Source organism: Herpailurus yagouaroundi, unplaced genomic scaffold, assembly GCF_014898765.1.
Source record: "Herpailurus yagouaroundi ecotype Mexico unplaced genomic scaffold, PumYag 196, whole genome shotgun sequence".
Lineage (NCBI taxonomy): Eukaryota > Metazoa > Chordata > Mammalia > Carnivora > Felidae > Herpailurus > Herpailurus yagouaroundi.
In genome coordinates this window covers 2,876,237-2,899,086 of record NW_024412427.1, presented here as the reverse complement: position 1 = coordinate 2,899,086, position 22,850 = coordinate 2,876,237, and the positions used below count along the sequence as shown (strand labels likewise).

At 46.7% G+C, this 22,850-nt stretch overlaps 1 protein-coding gene across 1 annotated transcript; it reads right to left on the bottom strand.

Moving 5' to 3' along the window:
• Positions 1-9,849: 9,849 nt before the first annotated feature.
• On the bottom strand, positions 9,850-15,429 carry FITM2 (fat storage inducing transmembrane protein 2). Its single transcript, XM_040446991.1, has 2 exons — positions 15,185-15,429; positions 9,850-13,183 (listed from the first exon to the last, which is right to left on the bottom strand). The coding sequence occupies exons 1-2, from the start codon at positions 15,355-15,357 to the stop codon at positions 12,568-12,570; spliced, it is 789 nt and encodes a 262-aa protein (XP_040302925.1). The 5' UTR covers positions 15,358-15,429; the 3' UTR covers positions 9,850-12,567.
• Positions 15,430-22,850: the final 7,421 nt, after the last annotated feature.

Below are 22,850 nucleotides of genomic sequence, written 5' to 3'. Positions count from 1 at the left end.
AAGCAAGAATAAAGTCCGGGTCTCAAGTTGCTGGTTGTGGGGATGGCTTCTGGGTGGACTTTGCAATGTCCTGACCTTGGCATAAACCCACCTCACTTGGACACAGGGCTTCTCAGTTTACAGAGCATGTTCACAACCATCTGCTTGTGTTAACCTGGACATAGACCAGGGTATACCCAGGTCACATTCCCAGAGGGGAAAATGAGTTAAAATGTCTGAAGAACATTAAACCAGGGATATAACTTATAGAACATAAAGCATAGTTTATTGATTTTGCAAAAATGTATAAGAATTTGCCCTTTTTTTGTGTGTGTGTGATGAAAAGAAAAAAATAGCCAGGGCCCTGATAGGACAAGCACGGGACATAATAGTCACCATCTGGCACTGTCCACCCCTTAGGCTACTCAAACATCTACACAGACTCTCCACATAATTAAACTCCACTTAAGAACAATGACATCATGCCTAATCCCGATGAGGTTGACTGGTCTGCTTGCACCTTCTCTCCAAAATGAGACTCACAAAGCCTCATCAGTAACATCACTCTGGATGATATCGGATTCTACTTCTGCAGGGCACAGGCACTCCTCAGTATACTCTAATCTACATATTAAAATGTTAATTTATCCATCACTAGCATTCCTTGTATACAATGTAAACACACACATAACAAGCGAGGAAGAAAATCCTCATAGCTGCCAGAGTCCTCATGTCTGTTATTGATCCCAAGGCCATTGTTGATACTTATAATTTCTCTTTTTTCCACTAGCTATCCCATATTCTCTTTGTCTGAGGACCAGCACCTCATGGTTGGCGTATTTCATCTGACTCAGGCTTTGGTGGTCTTGAGTTGCTGTGGTCGTCCATTAATCTTTTACTATTGGCCATGGAAATACCATGGGACACCCCAGGGAATCCTCTATTTCCTATACATAGTTTTCCATGCCACCATTGCAGCAGCAACCCCATTTACCCTCGACGACCAGGACCAATCACCCTAGTCTGTAAACTTTTTGCGTGTTGTTTCAATGGTAGGAGATCAAAATGGCCAAATTATAATCCCAGCTTCTACTAATTTAGTTGAACCATTGACGTATTCCCCAACAGAAGCATTCCTTCCTTGGGAATTATAATCTCTAAACCATAAAAGTCCAAAGATTCAGGAATGGATAGCAACATTTTTGTGAATGGGCTATTATGTGCAATAGTGAGAGCTAGTCTCCCATTCCCACCTCAGCACTGCTGAACCTATGTTTTCTGTATGGGGAAGTGACAGCACTATGGGCCATACAAAGTTTATACTGCATCCTGTAGGACATCACCTCAACATTGCAGTGTCTCCTGGCTGGTGCTGTAATGGAGTCTTTAATAGGCCATTTCAATGTTCTGTAAGCATAGCTGCTTCTAGATAATAGAGCACATGGTAAGACCAGAAAGTTCCACAGGGATAATTACGCCGTTGCGTTTCTTTTGCAGTGATATCAACCCCTTGGTCAGAAGCAATATTGTATGGAATACCAGGACTGGAGCCAAGGTGTCCGTGGATGTCGTGGTCAAAGAAGGCAAATCCATATGTAGGATATACAAATTGCTGCTCGCTGCTCTCTCCATGATGGAAGGGGTCAATGTGACCAGTTTGCCACTAGGTGGCTAGTTCCTACAGGGAATGGCTCCATATCAGGAATTCTGTGCATGTTGGGTACTTGATGCTGGTATTACCTAGATCAGTCTTGCTGAGAGGGAGTCCATGTTGGGTCCACCTAGAACCTCTAGCTCGATCACCATGGCCATTCTGTATGTGAGCCCACTGAGCGAGCACTAGGGTGGCTGGGGGAAGGGAATGACTTGTATCTACAAAACAAGTCATTTTGTCCAAATATTTGTTAACACGCTCCTCTACAATGAGTACTTTTGGGGGAGATACAAACATTCTCTTTCTGTGCCCATTGTTACAGATTCGCCCACATTCTTTCTTTCACAGATATCCTTGTTACCAATCCTCCATTCTCGCTCCCTCCATGCTCTTGATCATCCAGCCAAACCATCCATTCCATGAATATGTGTAGATCCGTCTTTCTGGACTTCTGTCTCCATCTAGATATAGTGGACAACCACAGTTACTGCTTGAAGTCCTGTTCACAGTGAGGATTCTCCTTCTTCAATGTCTTTGAGGGCATTCCCCGTGGTGCTGCGACCACCCACTTCCAGCTGGTACCAGGATTGAGACTTTTCTTCCTCCATCATTTGATCAGAGTGAGTTCGTCACAGGGCCTTAGGTGTTGGATGAGGAAGAGGTGGTGATGTGGCAGGAATAGTTGACATCCTCTGAGATGTTTCACTTCCAATTGATAGAATGCTGCTCTACATACCCAGCCTTATGGCTTGATCAATCAGATGGCATCCAGTTCACGACAGGCAGCTCAGGTTGCTTAGTCATTTGGTGTCTCATGGTCAGGTGTTCAGTCTCTTCCAGGGCCCAGTAGCAGGCCAGAAACGAATTTTCAAAAGGACAGTTGTTATATGCAGAAGAGGACAGGACTTTGTTCCAAGAGCGTGGGGGTATGTGCTGAGAGTTTCTTATTAGGGCTGGCTGGAGGCTCCACCCACCATGTCTAAACCACAGACAATTTCAACACCATTGGATCTGCTGGGTCATTCCGAGCATCTGAACTGCAGCCTGCATCTACTTTGGGATCCACCCAAAACCAGAAGTCTTATGGGTTACCCTGTAAATGGTTTGGAGCAACACACACAAAGGGGGGTACGTTGCCTCTCAAATCCAAACAGGGCTACTGATCGCAGTGCTTCCATCTTAGTGGCAGGCATAGCAACTTCTTCACTTGGAAGGCATAGCCTGACATTTCCTAACCCCCGGGTCCCTAGAAATTTTAACAAGGCTACAGGTTCCTGAATGTTCCTGAGGTTTATATACCACCCTCTGGCATGTGTGGGTCTTTCTAAAGCATCTGGTGCACTTGCCATTTCCTTTTCACTGGGAACAACATGATGTCATCAACGTAGTGGGTCAGTGTCTCATTATGGGGACATCAGGGTAATCAAGGTCTCTATACATGAGATTACGACAGAGAACAAAAAAGCTGACATAGCCCCACAGTAAGAAGCCACTGCTCTGCCCAATAACAGCAAATGGCTTTTGGTGGTCCTCACCAAATGGTAGAGAGAACAACAGTTTCCAGACCAGATGTTGCATTAAAAGTGCTAGACACTGTGTTGATTTTCTTTAGTAAAGAAGCCACATCTGAAAAGCGGCAGTTTGAGTCACCACCTGAAGGAGTTCATGATGAAACATGACCCTTCTCCAGACCCACCCATTTTCCAGTGTTGTAACTAGTCTGGTGTGTGGGGGCGTGGGGAGTTCCAGGAACTTTCCCTGGTCTACCCGAATAGCTCTTCTACCTAGTTGGAGAGGTAGAAATGTTGGGATGGCCTTAACACATGACTTTGCCTCGGGTGATGAGTGGAGGCTTAGCCTGGGATGGGGGAAGGCAGTGACTGACCAGCAGGAAGAGGTGGAGGTCTGTCTGGTCCTGCTGAGACTGTAAGGTGACTGCCCACAGCAAAGACTAAGAAGCAGTCAATGTCAGTTTGGAGACAGGGTCTTCAGCTGTTAGAAGAGCTGGCAGAGAGGTTGATGCCCAACTGAGCTGTGTCTCCACCAAACACCTAACACATTAGGGCATCTCCCAGGGCATCTGCCTGGAGAGCAAGGAAGCCAGGCCTGGAGAAGTGGGAATAAAGGAGATGGAGTACAGCAGGCAGGGAAGGCAGAATTGTTACACTGACCAAGTGAGTTTTTTGTTGTTGTTTTGTTTCGTTTGTTTTTCTATTACAAAAAAAATTTTTAATGTTTATTATTTATTTTTTTCTTGAGAGAGAGACAGAGAGTGAGAGAGAGAGAGAGAGAGACAGCATGTGAGCGGGGGAGGGGCAGAGAGAGAGGGAGACACAGAATCCAAAGCAGGCTCCAGGCTCTGAGCTGTCAGCACACAGCCCGATGCGGGGCTTGAATTCATGAACTATGAGATCATGACCTGAGCCGAAGTCGGACGCTTAACCACCTGAGCCACACAGGCGCACCCCCAAGCAATTTTTAACAAGAGGGGGAAAAAAAACATCAAGACTTAGGAGAGTAGAAATTCAGTTTTGTCCCATTAATGAGGGGAGTGGTATAAACTGGCCTGGAGTCTGTCTCCTGTCTTTGTTCAGGGACCCAGACTCCTTCCATGCTGTTTCCCCTCCTTCCTCCTGTGCATTGTCCTCATTCACAGGGCACGTGAGGCCCAGGTTTTATCTGATCAGAAGGGAAAGAGAGGCTGGAAGAGTGTGTGTCCAGTATTTTAAGGCCTACACTTGAAAGAGGGTCACATCACTTCCACTCACATTGCATAGGTAAGAATTTAATCGCATGGCCTTGTCCAGCTGCACAGGAGACTGGAAAATGTCTGCGGTTGCACAGCATTGCTAAGGAAGGAGAGAACAGATCTTGGTGCACAGCTAGCAGACTCTCACACAAGGAATAACTGAATGAGATGAGGCACAGGCAGGTGGTTAGAGAAAATCATAGACTCAAAGTCCAGGCTGGAAGACACTGTGAACATCCTCCCACCTGTTCTGCATATGGGGAAACTGAGGCCCTAGATGGGCTGGTTTCTGGTTTGGTCAGGATCCCACTATGAGTGAGCTAAAGCCAAGAGTCTTTTCCCTGGTCCCATTCTGTCTCTTGGAATGTCATGGAGAGAACCTAGGGTGGAGGACAAGAAGAATCAATATGCAAACATTTGCTCAGAATCCATCAGTTGCTGAGCCTTCTGTGAGGTGCCATGGAGGGAAGCAGAGAGGAGGAGGTTGTGGGGCTATCAGAGTTCAGTCACCACCACCACCCAGACGTGGTAATGGCATCCCCAAAGTTTACACTGTTGCAAAATGTCTCTCCATCATTCACAGATCTGTAGCGGGGAGGACAATAAGGCCCTATTTTCTTCAGCTCACAGCTTTTACTCCCAAAGCCACAGAATACTTGTCCAGGTCACTTCAACATATCTCCAAAGACCTGTTTCATCTTTCCCTCGCAATCTAAGACCACACTGCCTAGAGGCCTCAGTTTTCTCATTTCTAAAATGGAGTTGATAATAATAATAGCTGTCATCCATTGAATACTAACTATGCCCTAGGAAATTCACATACATTATTTCTGACTCTGCAAAACATAGACTTTTATGTTTCACTGATGAAGAAACAGAGGCTTAGAGAGTTAAGCACCCAAGGCACAAGGGGTAGATTGGGTTGCTGGATTTCCTAACAGGATTATACATCCACAGCCTTTGCCATATAATTTTGTAGCATGTCCCACTGTGGGTGGAGTTTTCTTTATTTCCTTTCCTGCAGATGCCAGGCTTGCCCATATGACCACCTTGAGCCAGTGGAATGTTAATGGAAGGATGTGACACAAGCAGTGGCTTGCATGTACTGTTCAATTCGTCTTAGGCTTTTGTGCCCCGGGGATCATCACAAGAAGAACATGCCCCACGTAGTTGCTGCCCTTTTAGTCTGGACCCCAGAATGAAAGTAGAACAGACCTGAGCCCAGCTGTGGCCTGGAGCAGAGGTCACTAGTTAAGACCCGCCCACGTCAGTGAGTTGCAGTTACCTGTGAGCATCTGTGGTCATAAGCCATCACGCTGGGGGAGGTTTGTTACAAAGCATTATTATTACAAAGCATTACCAATACAGTGGCAGAGCTGGGATATGAAACCAACTGTGTTAGAAGCCAAAGACCTTCCTGTTCTCTCTATGGCCTAGGTTGAGATAATACAATAAAAACGTCAGGCACCAGATTTAAAAAATTAGAACAAATGCTAGCTGTTACTAATTTAATTCAATGTTGCATTTTTAAAATTATATTGATGACACCAGCTCATTTTAGGGTTCCTGGGGTCATGCAGGGGTTACAGGGCCCAGGCTTCTGAGAAAGACAAAGCTCTAGCTTTAGCTCTAGCTTCACTACACAAAGGTGAATCTCTTCAGTAATAAGCAGCCCTCGTGGGTGCCTGACATTTTAAAACTTATAAAATATTTTCCCATCCATGATATTCATTAAGCCACCCAAAGACTAGTGAGGTAGAAAAAAAGTCCTATCCCCATTTCACAAGCCCAGAGAGGCTAAGTGACTTGCCTAAGGTCACACAGCCGTGGACAGGCAGGAGTGGACAGGCAGGATTTGAATGCAGTCTGCTTGCTCTAATCCAAAGCTTCTACTAACTCCAGATGAGAGTCACCATTAACCCCTGCATTAGTCCCCAGGAGCAGGGGAGTATCTGGCAGACACAGAGCAGACACAGAATCCTCAGGCAATTGGAGCAGAAGTCAAAAAGGGATGGAAGGGTAGGGGTGGGGTGGGGCAGTGGGTGGTAGCAGCTTGTTTGGGCAGGACCTGAACAACACTGCTCCAGAAATTAAGATGCTTATGAGGGGTGGCTCCCAGGCTTCTCCACCTGCTTATCTCCTAAGCACTCAGACACCTCAGCCACGCCCTGGCAGAGAAGACGAGGGAAGGCAGGCTCCATGATAAGGCACCCAGCCCAGTTCCCCAAAATAAGCAGCCTGGAAAGCCGGGTCAGCCAGCCTTTAGCTTGCCTGTGAGTGGACAGCACCTCAAACAGGGAGACCTACTTTTCCTTGCCCCCAAATCCCCATGGATAAACAGATGGCCTTTCCTTTCGGCTCTTCTGGATAACACCTCTCTTGCTTTCCCTCATCCCTCCGTGAGCCCTGAAAGCAGACCGCAGACTCTCAGAGGCCCCATTCCCACGCTAGGTCACTGGGACATGGCCTTCTACATTCATTACCTGTCCATTTTAATTACTTCTGAGTTGATCAAAATTAAAGTGCTGACATGTATGGGGTTCCTTTCTTCTGATTTTAAAGTAAGTTATGGTAATGATGGCACGTTAGACTTACTGTGCCCTTGAAGACATGTGTATGGTACTTCCAATAAACTAGGTCCTGTTCTAATCCACTTAAGATACACTTTACAGGTATCTATTCATTTAATCCTCATGACAACCCTATGAGCTAGGTACTTATATCATCCCCATTGTACAGATGAGGAAACCGAGGCCAGAAGATTAAGGAACTCGCTCAAGGTCACAAAGCCAGAGTGTGTGTGGCAGAGCCAGGATTTGAACCCAGGCAGTCTGGCTGGAGTCCACGTTAATCTCCTCCCTCTTTTGCTTTTCTAAGCGCTTTATACAAACCATTTCTGCCTGGGCTGTGACAAGGTCAGAGTAGGCTGGGGGCACACTGTGCTTTAGAATCTCAGCACAGCTTGGGAGTTCCTCAATTCACTGCCTGCACCCAGCTGGACGAATCCCCCCAAAGGCACCGTGTCTCTTTGAATTAACACTGGACCTCGCACAGTGCCTGGTTCCCTCAGTGTGCCTTGAACACTGAAGCCCCGGATGTTGGGTGAGGGAAGCCACCATCATCCCGGCCTTATACTCCCAGGAGGAGAGGCTCAGAGAGAATGACTGGAGAGAGGACACACAGCCGTAAGTTCCAGGCAGTGCAAATCCGAGTCTGCCTGCCTCGATTCCATGCTGATACATCACTGATTCTTTGTAGTGACTGCACTGTTATTTTTGATATAGTTACCGTAATTTGGTTAGACAACAGATCGTGACAACTTCTCGCTGTTACAAGTTGCCGCAATGAGGTCTTTATACTCGTTTGCCCGCTTCTACACCCGTTTCCACAGCCCACGGCCCGAGACAGAGGTTGCTGGGTCCGCACATTTTAAGTTTGGACACTACTAGTTTACCTTCTAAACACGTGGTGCCAATCTACTACCTCCCCTCTCCCCAGGGAAGGAGGGCACCTATTTTCTGTGCTGTGTGTTCAGCTTTCAAAACTCAGTGACTGTATTAGGGGCTTTGGGGACAATTTCTGAAGGTGACTACACTGCACAGGGTTTCTCTGAACAGAACCTACCCCTTCCCTGGTCAAAAGTGATCTGTCAAAAATGGCTTGAGTTTAGAGACTTCTTTTGGTAAGGCCTCTGGAGTTCATCCCTCTGGGAATGAGGCTCAGCTCCCCATGTCCAGTAAGTCCGGATGAATGTGTACAAATCAGGTCTGAACTACATTAGGCTATGGATGCACAGAAAAGCGGGGGGTGACAAAGAGCACCCAGAGGTGGGCTTCTCCATCACTCACTAGAAAACCAGCTGCCACCTCAGCTCTGAGTAGGAGTTTCTTTTCATGTTGTTTCCTAAAATAGGATCATAACCAGCTTGGGAAGCAGAACAGAGAAAGGGAATAGAGCAGACGCGTTGGTGAGATTACTCAGTCCACCCCCCTCTTTTATCAGGTAAGGAATTGACGGCCAGGGATGGTGACTGACGAATCCAGAGTCACACAGGAGAGCAGAATCAGCAGTGGCAGAATCCAGCACAAAGCCAGGTATCCTCACCTCTAGCTGCGGGCTCTCCATGTTATAGCAGGGCACATCCATCACCCCTGCAGTCCTTCATGCCTTTCTTCATGCTCCGTTGCTCTGGAAAATGGGGGGAATGTTATGTTCCTTGAGAAGGGATGTCTGGATAAAAGTCCCTGTAGCATATCTTTGTGCCTTTGTGCGTCCTGTTCTCACTTGCTTGGATTCCCTTAACTGCCTGAACTCCTCCCCACCTTCAAGACCCAAAAGAGTGGTTATGTTCTGTGACAATATTTTCTAATTTCCCAGGGCATCTGATTGTCCCCTGCTCTATGTTCCCAGGCCCTGACCTTGCCCCAGCACTCAGAACATTTCAGGGGCACCGGAGTGGCTTAGCCTGTTAAGCGTCCGACTTCGGCTCAGGTCATGGTCTCGCGGTTCGTGAGTTCAAGCCCCACAACCGGCCACTGGGCTCCATGCTGACAGCTCACAGCCTGGAGCCTGCTTCAGATTCTGTGTCTCCCTCTCTCTCTGCTCCTCCCCTGCTCGCTCTCTCTCTCTCTCTCTCTCTCTCTCTCTCTCTCTCTGTCAAAAATAAATAAACATTAAAAAAAAAACCACTTGATGGTGGTTGTTGATTCCTTTTGTGTCTCGTCCACAAGACTGAAAATTCCTCTAATGCACAGATGTATCAAGTTCTCTGCAACCCCAGCACCTGCCTGAAGCTCTGAGCGGACAGACTTTGGACCACAAACTCCAGCGGGGAGGGAGTTTATGCTGACCATCAGCTCCTGGCTCACAGTACGAACTCAGGAAGCTTGGTGCTGCTGACGAAATCTGCAGAGGGAAGTACAGCAGTCTAAGGAGCTTTTAATCCTACAGCCGTAGAGCTTTCTGGAGCTTTCAACAGACACTACCTGGAGATGCCAACCAGGTGAGGCTGACAAATGAGTAGGCAGGCACTAAGAGGTCTAGGCCTCCAGGGCACAGGGCACTCTCACAGCAGACCTCATTGGAGTGGACTTTGTACCCGCTCGTCAGTGTTACTCCCATGAGGCTCAACTCCTCTCCTTCTGCCCAGAAAACTCCCAAATCTGGTTGATTCAGACCTCAGGCCTCTCAGACATAGCTATGACACAAAGGGAAGGAGTAAATCAAGCTAAGAAATGTATGACTGGAAAACAAAACCATAAAAAGAAATAATATGACTGAACATATACTTGGTTATAGAATTGAGGAGGAAAAAAAAAAAAAAAAAAGAGTAACCATAGTCATGAAACACCCTGTATCTAACGAGTAGCTCAAGTAAGAACTATACCATTTTCATAAAGTAGGCTGCGCTTTCCTGGTTCTGGACTTTCTTAAGGGGTTTAGAAAGGAACACATGAAACACAGAACGTGGGATTTCATTATCTCCAGTTTACTTAATTTGCTTGTTTACACACACGATCTGTGTGTATGTAGCAGTGGCAGGAGCCAAACTCTAAATACAATCTGGTACTCAGACTGCGACAGATGCACATGGAAAATGAGGTGTCAGTGAATGAACCTCAGTGTGGAGACGCCAAACAAGCATGGTGGTATTCTGGAATCACAGATGCCCTTCAAAGCCTCTTGCTCAGCACCTGGGGACAACAGACACTTTTCAAAAGATGATACAAGACTATTTCAACAGGAGACCCAGACCCCAAATGGTACTCAAAAGTAGATGTTAGTTTCCCTGCCTCCTCTAAGGAGCCAAAAAGTTCTAAAGGCTTTAGGTGAGGAAAAAGGAGATGAGGGATTTTGGTCCGCTAAGCGCATGTGCTGGGTGTTTTACATACATCATTTCCCGTAATCCTAACGTATCATCTCCATTGTCCAGGTGTGGACACGAAGCTTGCCTGTGGTCAGACACCTCTCAGTGGTGGTGCCAATATTTGAACCCACATCTCGAATTTTCCTAAGCCCAAACTCTTTCACCAAACCACGCTGCCTCACAGAGAGGTAGGGAGCACGTTCCCAAGGAAAAGGCGAGGGTGCTAAGACTGAACAGGAAGTGATAGAAGACTGCTCAGTACACAAGGGTCGGTAACTGACACTTTCCACAGAGTTAATTTTAATGCTGAGCCTGAATCAGATCTGCCAGGGGGAAACGTCTGGGTATTTAAGTGTGACAAATAGACACATAGAGTCACCTTGTGTCTGTTGCCTTTTGGTGCTGAACATGAAACTCAGGAGAGACTTCAACCCCTTCAACAAGCCCCCCCCACCCCGCCTACTCTACCTCCCCGTTTACAGACAAAAACTCCAAAGGGCAAAAAAAATCTCATGGGGCCCGTCATATCTTGCCAACGCTCCCAACGTCCCAAAGCACCACGGGTGACACCTCCGAAATCTCAGAGCCAGCATTTCTGCCACCTTTCGGTACAACGTATATACCTCACATTTTGATCGATACAAATTAACATGCAGCCTGGTGGGATACCAAATATATATTTTAAATACATCTTTATAAGAAAGACAATTTACCCTGAAGGTTTTTCAGGCCTCAAGCTCCTAACACGTAAGCTTGAGTTAAGGCAGTTAAGTGTAGTGCTTGTCAGGCTTAGCTTTGAGGGAGAGAAGGAGCATCAAGGAAGCTTCCAGGATGATTATCCAAAATGTGAAGGGCTGGGTACAAAAGGCCTAAGGAGACAGTAAATAGACAGCCTGCAACCTGTGGAGATGACGGGTGGCGGGGGAGTGTCTTATCACAGAGCTGTAAACGTACCTTTGCGGGTGAAGGTGACAGGCCACAGAAGGACAGGTTGGACACTGAGAAGTGTGCAAAGGGGAAAGGAAAGACCGATTTCAAGGCCAGCTGAGCAGGCCCAGTTTGGGTCTGGTGGAGGGTAGGGCCAAAGTCGTGCCGACATTTAACAGGGACATTTTTGCAAACAGTAGGCTTCCTGCCATCAGAGACGATGGAAGACGTTTTCCTTCACCTCCAATTTATCATAATCTTGTCCAAAATGTAAAAATTCCTTGGGCCACAGCAGACTGGTCAATGTACTTATCAGCTGAGTCTGAAGGACACCGTTCAGCTTACACCACTGATGCGTGGTCAGGAAAGTTTCAGTGCAAGTATGCATTTTGCAGTTACTCTGACTCAGCTTAAATTTCATCAAGTTAGTATTAAAATGTCTGCTTTCAGGTTTTATTCTTAATAGAGAAAACAGCCCCATGAAGCGAGGGGGAGTTTAATACCATAATCCAGGAGTCTAGTTTATAAAAAGTAAATTAGTGTTCTAAGAAAACCCTCAAAGCTATCCACGCACGTGCCAAAGTGCAGCATCGAGGTTGTGGGTTATCGTCAGGAGTTTTGTCAACACAGAACAAACGCCATAGTTGTTATTGAAAACAATAAAGCATTTGCTCAAAATAGTAGGAAAAAAAGGTAACCTTATTGCTCCAAAAGCCAGTAAAACTGGGCAACACAGACAGAAAACTGGCAATGTTCGTTACACAAAAATCATCCAATACTCAGCCACAGAGGCACTCCAGTTGAACTGTTTGGGTAGGTAATCACAAGCCAGTTGTGATATAGAACATTCTGAGGATAAACAAATACCACCACCAGAGAGTATCTTCAGGCAGGTGGTTGTTTTATAAAGAACCCTGCTGGAAATAAATGCTTACGCAAAGCTGACCAGAGGGTAATATTATTAAATAACAGCGTTAAGTCAGCCATTAAAATACAAGACGACTAGAATCAGGGAGAGAATGACAGTGGCAGAGAAGGGTGCTGAAGCCCTGGCCTCCCCTCCAGCCACACAGTGGAGGCCTTCCTGATTCTGTCGTCTCTCTGAGCCTTAGCTCTGCCCTCTAGGGACAAAAGGGACATTCCAGATTAAGGTCAAGTCTTGCCAGGGACAAAAAGTGCCCGACTGGGAAGGGTGGTGTTTGTGACACAAGATGACATGGCCAAGAAGTGTGGGGATTCAAGTCCCTCCCCAGACTCCACCGCCACTCACCAAAACCGCCTGGTGAGCTCCCTCACTGAAGGAGGACTGATACTTTAGTCAAGTAGCCAAGAAAAATCATGAAAAATACATTAGCCATTGCCCTGCTATCTATCACCCCTTTTGTTTCTCTTTTATTCCTTGTAACTGTCTTGCTTCAAATTCAAACTAGTGCTCTGGGGAGGAAGTCCTGGGGAAAAGGGTTTCAGATACCAAAACCCATAGGTCCCGTACCAGCCTAGCAAACCGAACAGGGTGCCAAACAGTTTCTGGGACAAGTCGTGGAAGTAAACAGCCGTGCACAGAAACATCCACACCCAGATGAAGGTGAGGAAGCCCAGGGCCACCACCAGGGTGGTGATGGCGGTGTGGAGGCAGTGGCTTCGGTCCGTCTTCACCTCATGCAGCACAGCCATCTCCTCCACAATCATGAGGGCGCAGAAGGTCAGCAGGAAGGAGTGGCCTGAGATGTCAAAGCCGTGCCAAAAGCCTCCTTCCCCATGGCACTGCTTCTTACTCTGGTGCTCCTTTCTGACCCCTTCCAGGGCCGGCGACTGGTAGCAGCTGCCCGTGTAGTGTTCGATGTTGGAGAAGAGAGCTGTGCAGACATACCAGATGGCCGTGCCCACAAGCAGGGTGCTCAGCCGCCGCAGGACCAGGCCGGCCTTGCCTGTCAGGTGGTAGTTGGTGAGGGCAATGAAAGGTAGGAGGAGACAGAAGGTCCAGGCCCAGGCCAGTTTGACAAAATACCTGGCAGAGGAGGAAAGTGGAAGTGAAGAGAGGGGACATGGTGGAGAGGAAACAATGTCATGACTCAGGTCTCCAGACTCTCAAGGGAGGGGAAATAAAAGTTGACAACAGCTACTGATAGCTACTTCACTTACTAAGTTCTTTAAATGTAATCTTTAAACAACTCTAGGAGTTGGCTACCGTTACTATCCCCATTTCACAGATCAGAAAACTGAGGTACACAAGTATTGTGCCCAAAGCAGAGGTCACAAGTGGTGCAGCTGGGATTCAAGTCCAGGGCCTGGGATCTTAGTCTGTGATCCAGGCTCTGGGAAAGTGAACACAAAGAACACTCCCACTTACCCTGGGAAGAAAGTCTCACTTGCCCCGTTTTATAAAGAATGTGAGGCTCAGAAAATTTCAATAACCTGTCCAGGGTCACAATCAAACCTCCAGCAAACCCAGAGTAAACCAAGGTCTGGCCAGCCCAAAGCCCATGTCTTTTCTCCCCCACACTGTGGCTCTTTCCTACATGGCAGAAATGATCTCAGAACAGAGCCTGAGTTCAAGTCAGAAGATCAGGTTCAAATCCTGATTCCGACTCAACTTGTTACTACACTTCTCCAGGCCTCAGTTTCCCCAGCTGTAAAGATAGAGCTGAGGAGGCCAAGTGAGTTTTGAAATCCCTCCCAGAGCCAATGATTCACTGGTTCCCTCCAATTAGCACAGAGGCTTGGAACCAAACATCAGAACCTATGGTTACCCACACACAACAGGGACTCGTCTGCCAGGCTGCTTGGCTCCCAGCTCACCCAGGCCAGATAAGGTGGCAGCTGCCTGCCTGTCCCCCCTTGCTCATCAAAGGTGGCTGACCTGGGGACCGGCCACAGGAAACAGACACGCAAGAGACTTGGGGCTAACAACCACACTCATCATCCATCTATTCTTAGCCCAGCCTCCATGGAGGCATGAGGAAGGAAGGGGGGCCAAGGACAGGATGACTTTCTCCCGGGTTCCAAAGGCTTCTCACACACCACCCAAGAGCCTGACACTCACTTCTTCCCTGGGACTGATATGCAAGGATCTTGCCAGAGCCAAGATCTGTCAGGCATTTGACAAAACTGCTGCGGAGAGAAACCGGGGTTTCACGCAGGTAACGAAAGTTAGGTTGACTTTTGGGAGATGCTGCTGACACTGTAATTCTAAAGGAGAATCGAAGTTCACTTCAAGGGCCAAGTCTTATCTTCCAGAGTTTCCCTTTAAGACCGCAACAGTGTTTTTGTGCAATAAACTTAAAATCCAGTCGTTAAACAAACAAACAAAAAGGCGTGAGTGGGTGGAGTTAAGGAGATGTCTCAAAGAGCCCCACTGGGCTTACTTTCCTGGGCCACTGCCATGAACTCGGAGTGGCTGAGAAGGTCCCAGGAGATCCAGGGGAAAGGTCAGAGGCTGGAGGGTTCCACTCCTCGGGACTGTCTTGGAGCGGGAGTTGGGTCAGAGGCCGGGGCAAGGCTCGCAAAGGTTGCAGGGTCAGCAGGGGAAGGCAGGTCTTTCACAGGTGGTGACGGGATTCCCTCCCCCCCCCCCCCCCCCCCCCCCCCCCCCCCCTTAGCGTGGGGTCTGATACAGGCAGGCAGCAGAGAGGTGGCATCACCCAAGCAGGTCCAGGGCTGACTCCGGACTCCACGGGGAGGTGGGGGCGCAGCGACAGAGGCTAATTCAACGCCCCATCCCACCCCACACCCCGACAGGCGCACACAGACACGCACACAGCCCTGCAAGTCACTCCCTGCCCAGTCAACTCAGGCTGGCTCGTCTGGGCGTGCAAACGCCAACTGCTAATGACACTAGCTACTCGGGGGATCCCTCGGTCGCGACACGCGTGCAGATGCACCTGTCACGACGGGGAAGGCCTCCCCTTCCGCTGACTCGTCCATCAGGGCAGCTAAGCCCCGGCTCTCTGGACGAGGCGACGGCGGGTCGGCTATGGCGGGGACAGGGGAGGACCCGGGACGCACTCACACGTTGAGGACGTTGCGCTTGTTGCTGAGGTAGCTCTCGGGCAGCGGGGAGAGCTCCTTGAGGAGGGAGCCCGCCAGCATGGAGGCCGCCAGCGCCCAGGGCAGGTAGCGCCGCACCGCCGCTCGCACCAGCGTCCCCCGGAGGAACCTCGCGCAGCACTCCAGATGCTCCATGCCCGACCTCGTCGGCCACCGTCCGCCTCCCGGTGTCCTCCCGGCTACCGTCTTGCCCTTCGCTCGGGAAGGCGCCGTGCCTCCTCTTGGGCGCATGCGCGCCTCCCGTGAGCCCCACCCCTCGCGGGGCGCTCGCGCTCCCCCTCCTGGCCACTGACGGCCTCTGCAGGGCGTCCGCTGCGGAACGCCGCGGTCCTTCTCTCACTTCTCCCAGTCCCGCCGCCAGGTGGCAGCCTCGGAGTCTTCTCTGGGTCTGGGAAAAAGCGCTCCGGGAGTATTTGCTGGATACCGGAAAGAGTTAAGTGCAGTGTTGTAGGGATTGGAGCAGTGGTCACAGAATCATTTAGTCTCTTTTGGAAGCTTGGAGACACCTCGTCCATCTGCGCCTTAGTTTTCTCATCCGTAAATGGGGAGCCAAGAGGAGCTCAACCCTTCCCAAGAGTTAGTTTATGACCCCGAGGTCATTACGGTGATCCAGGTATAGGCACATGAGATTTCATTCTATCAACTGGTCGATTCATTTTAAACAACTAGTGTATTGAGTGAAAATGCTGGACTCTGGGGGTTAAGGTCAGATGAGAGTGTTGGTGACTCAGTTGCTCAGTTTATCACAGAGCTAAATCCTCTCACCCCCATCATGGCTGGGTGCCCAATTCAGTGTTTCTCAAACTTGTGGCTTTTTTTGTTTTTGTTTTTGTTTTGTTTTTTGGGGTTTGTTTTTTTTTGTTTGTTTTTTTTTTTTTTTTTGCCGCTGTATCAGTTTCCTCGGACCGCTGTAACAAATTACTACAAACTGCTTAGCTTAGAGCAACAGAAATTTATTTTCTCACAGTTCTGGAAGCCGGAAGTGCCAAGCTGTTGGCAAGGATGGTTCCTTCCGGAGGCTCTGAGGGAGACTCCTGTCCAGGCCTCTCTCCCAGCTTCCGGTGACTGCCTGCAATCCTGGGCGTTGCTTGGCTTGTAGCTGTGTAACTCCGGTCTCTGCCTCCATCAGCAGCAGCCTTCTCCCGTCTGTGTGTCTTTCTCCTTCTGTCTCTAACCAGGGTAATAGTCCTTGGATTTTGGGTCCACCGTAAATCCGGGATAATCTCATCTTGAGACCCTTGATTATATCTGCAAGGATCCCATTCCAAATAAGGTCACATTCCCAGGTACCAGGGTTAAGACACATCTTTTTGAGGATCACCATTTAGGCCATTACGGCTATCTTAGCTGCTTTTGCTATGTCCACATACCACCAATACTAATATTTATTTAAAGCTTTTCTTTAAACAACACACATTTCAAACTTAAATACCTCCCGAATAGCTTCCCGAGCAAAAATATCCTTGAGATTATGGATTATGTGTGCCAATTGTATTTATCACAAATAAACATTTATATTGAAATATTCATTATCACTAGCTGTCTAAAATATTCTCATGCCCCTAAATCAAGGATTCATCATCACTAGCTGTCTAAAATATTCTCATGCCCCAAACTTGGGAAGCACTGACCTGATCTATGCCTATAATGGACTGACATTTAAAATCCCTCATGCAGAAGGGCGCCTGGGTGGCTCAGTTGGTTAAGCGTCTGATTCTTGATTTCGGCTCAGGTCATAACTCATGGTCTTGAGATTGGGCCCCACATCTGGCTCTGTGCTGACAGTGTGGAGCCTGTTCCGGAGTCTCTCTCTCTCCCTGTCTCTGTCTCTCTCTCTCTCAAAAAATAAAAACAAAATTAAAAAAAAACCTCTCATGCAGGGAATTAATAAACTAATGAGAACAACAGCATTAATTCCTTAGAACCATCTCAAGATGATCTTCATATCTGAAAATCACATTTATCTAATTGGGGTTCTTCTGTAACAAGATATCTCTGGGCCTTCAAAAAGTTACATTCTTAAGAAAATATATCTATAATGGTGATCACACCCGCGTGGCTTTTCATGGTGGGGAATGGGAAGTACACAGCTAGAAAGATGCCATTTGTGAAGGCAGCTTGTAAATAGTGTCTGAAACCATCTCTATCTGCTGAAGGTTGCCAGATGCTCAACCATTGTTACTTTCCATGGCAAACTGCATAATGTCAAGAACAGGGAGGTAATTGGATATTATTAAAGCGGTTCCATCAGTGAAAATCCAGATGCTGATCCCCCACTCCAAGAAAAGGTGAAAGAGCTCTGCGTGAACAGAAACTCTAGACATCACCCAAATGAACTTTAAAAAATGTACCTCCTGAAACTTTCAGGATTTGTATTTCTGTACAAAGGATAAGGGTTTGTTCCATTTAAGACTATGTAGTTTTATCCCTGGAGAATTTTGCAGACTAGGTTAAACCCAGACTTGAAAAATTATACGTCTTTAGAGCAGTTTTCCTTCCTTCCTTCCTTCCTTCCTTCCTTCCTTCCTTCCTTCTTTCTCTCCCTCCCTCTCTTTCCCTCCGTTTCTTTCTCCCTCTCCCTCTCTTTCTTTCTTTCTTTCTTTCTTTCTTTCTTTCTTTCTTTCTTTCTTCTTTCTTCCTACCTCAACCCATATTAAGAAATATATGTTTATTGGGGCGCCTGGGTGGCGCAGTCGGTTAAGCGTCCGACTTCAGCCAGGTCACGATCTCGCGGTCCAGGAGTTCGAGCCCCGCGTCGGGCTCTGGGCTGATGGCTCAGAGCCTGGAGCCTGTTTCCGATTCTGTGTCTCCCTCTCTCTCTGCCCCTCCCCCGTTCATGCTCTGTCTCTCTCTGTCGCAAAAATAAATAAACGTTGAAAAAAAAATTAAAAAAAAAAAAAAAGAAATATATGTTTATGTTGTGAACTCAGTGGTGTCCTGGAGCCAACTATACAGGCCTGTGACAGCAGATTGTTCCATTTTCAGGACTTTGGCAAGATGATTGTTAAACATGGCCATTATTAAAAATTACATTATCTAAACTAACAGTGAAACTCAACGTTAATATTCAAAACCCATTCGTTCCTAATTACCTATCCTTACATATTCCAATTACCTGTGCTTCTTATCTATGCTCTTGGGGTTACTCATATCGGTTGTAGCTGTATGGCATGTTACTGCACAATTTTCCCAGCTGCACGTTCAGTGACATCACACTGGTAGCTCAAAACCATCCGTGGTGGGAGTCTTTTCACCAGTTACTACAAATCAGGGCTTTATTTGGTTTGTTGATTGTGTAGATTGAAATACAACTCCATTTGTCAAGTATGGTTGAACTGAAACGATAAATTGTCTACAGATACAAGAGTCCAGCAAAAAGCAATGAAAGTGTTCTGTGAGAATCGATCCACTATATGAAATGTACAGTGAAGAATACTTGTATATTTTATTATTTGTAAATTATGTGCTACACATTCTGTATGTTGAGAAAACTTTATGAAAAACCTATGTATATATATACTTATACATTTTCTTAGAGAGCTAGTTGTTAAACATTTATCAACAAATCACTGGCTGTAACCCAGTAAATACACAAAAATAGTATGTAACATATGAATGAATATACATGCTAACAGATAAATAGACATAGCTATAAATACAGCTTCATGACAGTTCATGACAGAATTTGCCTCTGCTGGGTGTGAGGCGCTCTCATATTTTCTGTTTAGTCATAAATTCAATTTTTAGAAATGCTGGTCATGCCCCCTGAATTATTTTACAATTCACTAATAGGTGGGGATCTATAGTTTGAAAAACACAGAAGATTTTAAGGCACTGGATGACAATGCCCCGCCCTTCCCCACCAGAGGGTGATAGAAGGCCACAATTTCCAGAGTTCTTCCCTTCCCGCTGCTTCCATGGTACCACCTAATTGCTGATTTTCATTCCTTCTTTATCTAGTCAGCAACTACTTAAAATCTAGTGGTCTCTGACCTCAAGGAACTTAAAATCCAGTGAAGGTGATCATCATTCATTTACTCAGCCAAGCAACATTTATTAAGTTACTAATGAACCAAGCATTGGGTTAGATGTTAGCACTTCCAGTGTGTTGAATAGGTGAGTTTCCTTGATAACCAAAGATTTATCACCCTTTGAAAACACAATCTGTTCTAGTTGGAAGCAGAATCACTAAGTGTGGAATGGTTGCGTGGAAATCATCAGACGTTACGATTCATTATGCTGTAGCCAGCTTGGACAGGCATATATATACATATAGATATACATATATATATATATGTATACATATATACACATATATACATATATACACATATATACATATATATACACACACATATATATGTATACATATATACACATATATACATATATACACACACATATATGTATACATATATACACATATATACATATATATACACACATATATACATATATACACACACACACACACACATATATATATATATATATATATATATAAGCTCAAGATTAAATAAAAGGAAATATAGGGGGCACCTGGGTGGCTCAGTCAGTTAAGCATCCGACCTTGGCTCAAGTCATGATCTCGCAGTTCGTGGGTTTGAGCCCGGCATTGGGCTCTGTGCTGAGAGCTCAGAGCCTGGGACCTGCTTCGGATTCTGTGTCTCCCTCTCTCTCTCTGCCCCTCCACTGCTCACACTCTGTCTCTCTCTCTCTCAAAAATAAACTTGAAAAAAAATTTTTTAAAGGAAATATAAGTTTGTGCTGCCTTTTCATAAAGAATTTTTCTTCTTTATAACATTATACTGTAGTGCCACTGATTTATAAGGAGATTACATTCTGCCCGAGTAGAATAAAAAAAAAAAAAAATCTGAGTGTTTGTTTTCATTGGAAAAGAGATCTTTATTTTGACAATGATCTTGGTCTGTTTTAAAGTATATTGGTCTGAATCGCTTGATTAAATGGCAAAGACTAGAAGGCCTTTATGAATCAGGAGTATCATTAGGATCCTTTAAAAAAATATACTTTAGGGGCACCTGATTGGCTCAGTTGGTTAAGAGCCTGACTCTTAACCTGGGCTCTGATTATGAACTCTTGTGGAATTGAGCCCCAAATCAGGATCTCGAGTCGCACTGTCATCGCAAAACCTGCTTGGGATTCTCTCTCTCCTTCTCTCTTCCCCTCTCTCTCTTGCAAAATAAATAAATAGACTTTAAAAAATACACTTTATAATTTACTTATTCATTTGTTAAAATTTCTGTCTCCCCTAGTTGAATGTCAATTCCAGAGAGCAGGGAACATTGCCTGATGCACCCCAAGTGTCTAGAACCATGGCTGGCACCTCCTAAGCACTCTTTTTGTTGTTAAATAAATTAATGAATCCTTATTAATATTAATATGTTTATGTAAAAGAAGTTATTTTAAACTTAAATTGCTTTTTTACAAACTGAGGAGAGATGACAGAGAATAATAGTTATAAAATTATTATTATTTATCTTAAGATCAAAAAGATTATAAATCACCAGGAAAGAGATTTTCTGGTCCATAAAGTCTGAACAAAGCTGCAGCAGAATGACAATGGATTAAGTAGAGGATGCTCAAGGCCACTGAGGAAAAGACCACATAGGGCCAGGGAAGGGTCAGGGAAGAGTTCTTGAAGGAGATGATTTCCATCTAAGTGGACATCTGAAGAAGAACCCCTGATGGGGTTCGACCCCTGTTGTCCAGAAGAACAGTGGGAAGCGATCATTCCAGGAAGAGCGACCAGCAGGTGCCCTTTAGTTGGCTGGTGTGTGGGAAATAATTCACTCTGGGTTGGGGGAGGGGGTAGGCAGCCGGGTAATTCTCCCAGTGGGCAGCTGGCTCTGTCCACAGCTCCTGGCCAGCCAGGACCAATTCCTTCCTTCTGAACTCTCCTCTGCAATGCCTCCCCCATTCCTAACCTCTGGCCACCTCTTTCTGGCCGGAGGGGACAACCAGCCACTCCCTGGGGTGAGGCAGCTGAGCAAAGCCTGTGTCTGCCAGAGGCCAGACTGCTAACTCGGAGGGGATTGTGTCCTCTGGCTGTGCCCCCAACACACACAACCCCCGACTGCTCATCATGTGGGCACAGAGTCAGAAGGGCTTTGCAGGAGGACAGGGATCTGGCTTTGCTCATCTACGGGCCACAGACACAGCAGTGCGAGGAGCTGCCTGGGACCTACCCCACCCCAAGCACCCCCACTCCCTCCACTGGCCACAGACTCCTGCAGACCCCAGACCCTCCTGTCTCAGGTGGCCACAGGGCTGAGGTTTGGGGTACTGAAAGAATGTTGGTAAAACTAGAAAGAAAAGAAAGGAACCAAGTATTCCAGTGTTGTTGAGCAGTTACCTATAGGATGAAGGGAGGGCACTGGGATCACAGAGAGTATGGGCAGTTTTCTAGTTCTTTACCTGGGGGTTGTCAGATGTTCACTTTTAAAAATGGATTAGGGGCCCTTGGATGGCTCGATAGGTTAAGCGCCGACTTCGGCTCAGGTCATGATCTCATGGTTCGTGAGTTCAAGCCCCTCATCGGGCTCTGTGCTGACAGTTAGGAGCCTGGAGCCTGTTTCAGATTCTGTGTCTCCCTCTCTCTCTGTCCCTCCCCCACTCATGCTCTGTCTCTCAAGAATAAATAAACATTAAAAAATTTAAAAAAAAAATAAAAATGGAATAAACTGTATATTTGTATTTTATAAATCTAGTACCTATGTTATATTTCACAATTTATGAGAAGGTATACATTTCAAAAAGGAACACCAGACTGGGAATAAAATACTTAGGTTCTAAGAAGAACCCGTTTTATTGAAACTTAACTAAGTGTCTGGCACTAAATGCTTTACTGTATTTGGCTGTTATTACTTCATTCTGCAAAGACTGAGGCACAGAGAGGCCAAGAAACTTAGCCAAGGTCACACAGCCAGCAGGCCATCAGAGCTGGGATTCAGACCAGGGTAAAGTATGCCTCACAGGGTGAAGCGCTTAACCAGTAGCCACCACTGTCTCCTAGGTCTGGGGGTTGTCACTCTGACCTCACTGGCCCGCCAAAGAAAAGACGACTCACAGGGTCACACAGCATTCTGCAAAGCTTACCACTGGCGCAGTTGGGAAGATTTAGCAGCCATGTGGTATGTTGGTTAAGAACACAGCCAGGCAGACACAGGGTCAAGTCTAGACTCAGGATTTATTACCTATGTGTCCTAGGACAAGTCATTTATCTCTGTTTCTTCATCTGAAAAACGACAATGCTGGAGTGCCAGCCTTGTTGCGGGGATAAATAAGTGAAACCTTATTGTACTAAGTGTGCATACAGTAGGCACACAAGAGATGGTCACCCCTGAAATAAAGACGCTCATCTTTGCTCATAGTAACTTGTCAGACAGGCACAGCAAAGTGTCACTGTCCTCACTGAACAGACGAGAAGTCTGACTCAGTTTTCAGGCCACAGAGTCTCCCCCTGGTCCCTTCCCGCCCCCGCCCTGCTGAATTCTTAGGGTCCGGAGATGGAGCCGGGATGTGGCCGCGGGGCTCAAGCTCCGCGCCCGGAGCAGGAATGTGGGGCGCCTCGGTGGTGGTGGCCAGGCGGGGGGGTGGGGGGGGGGGAG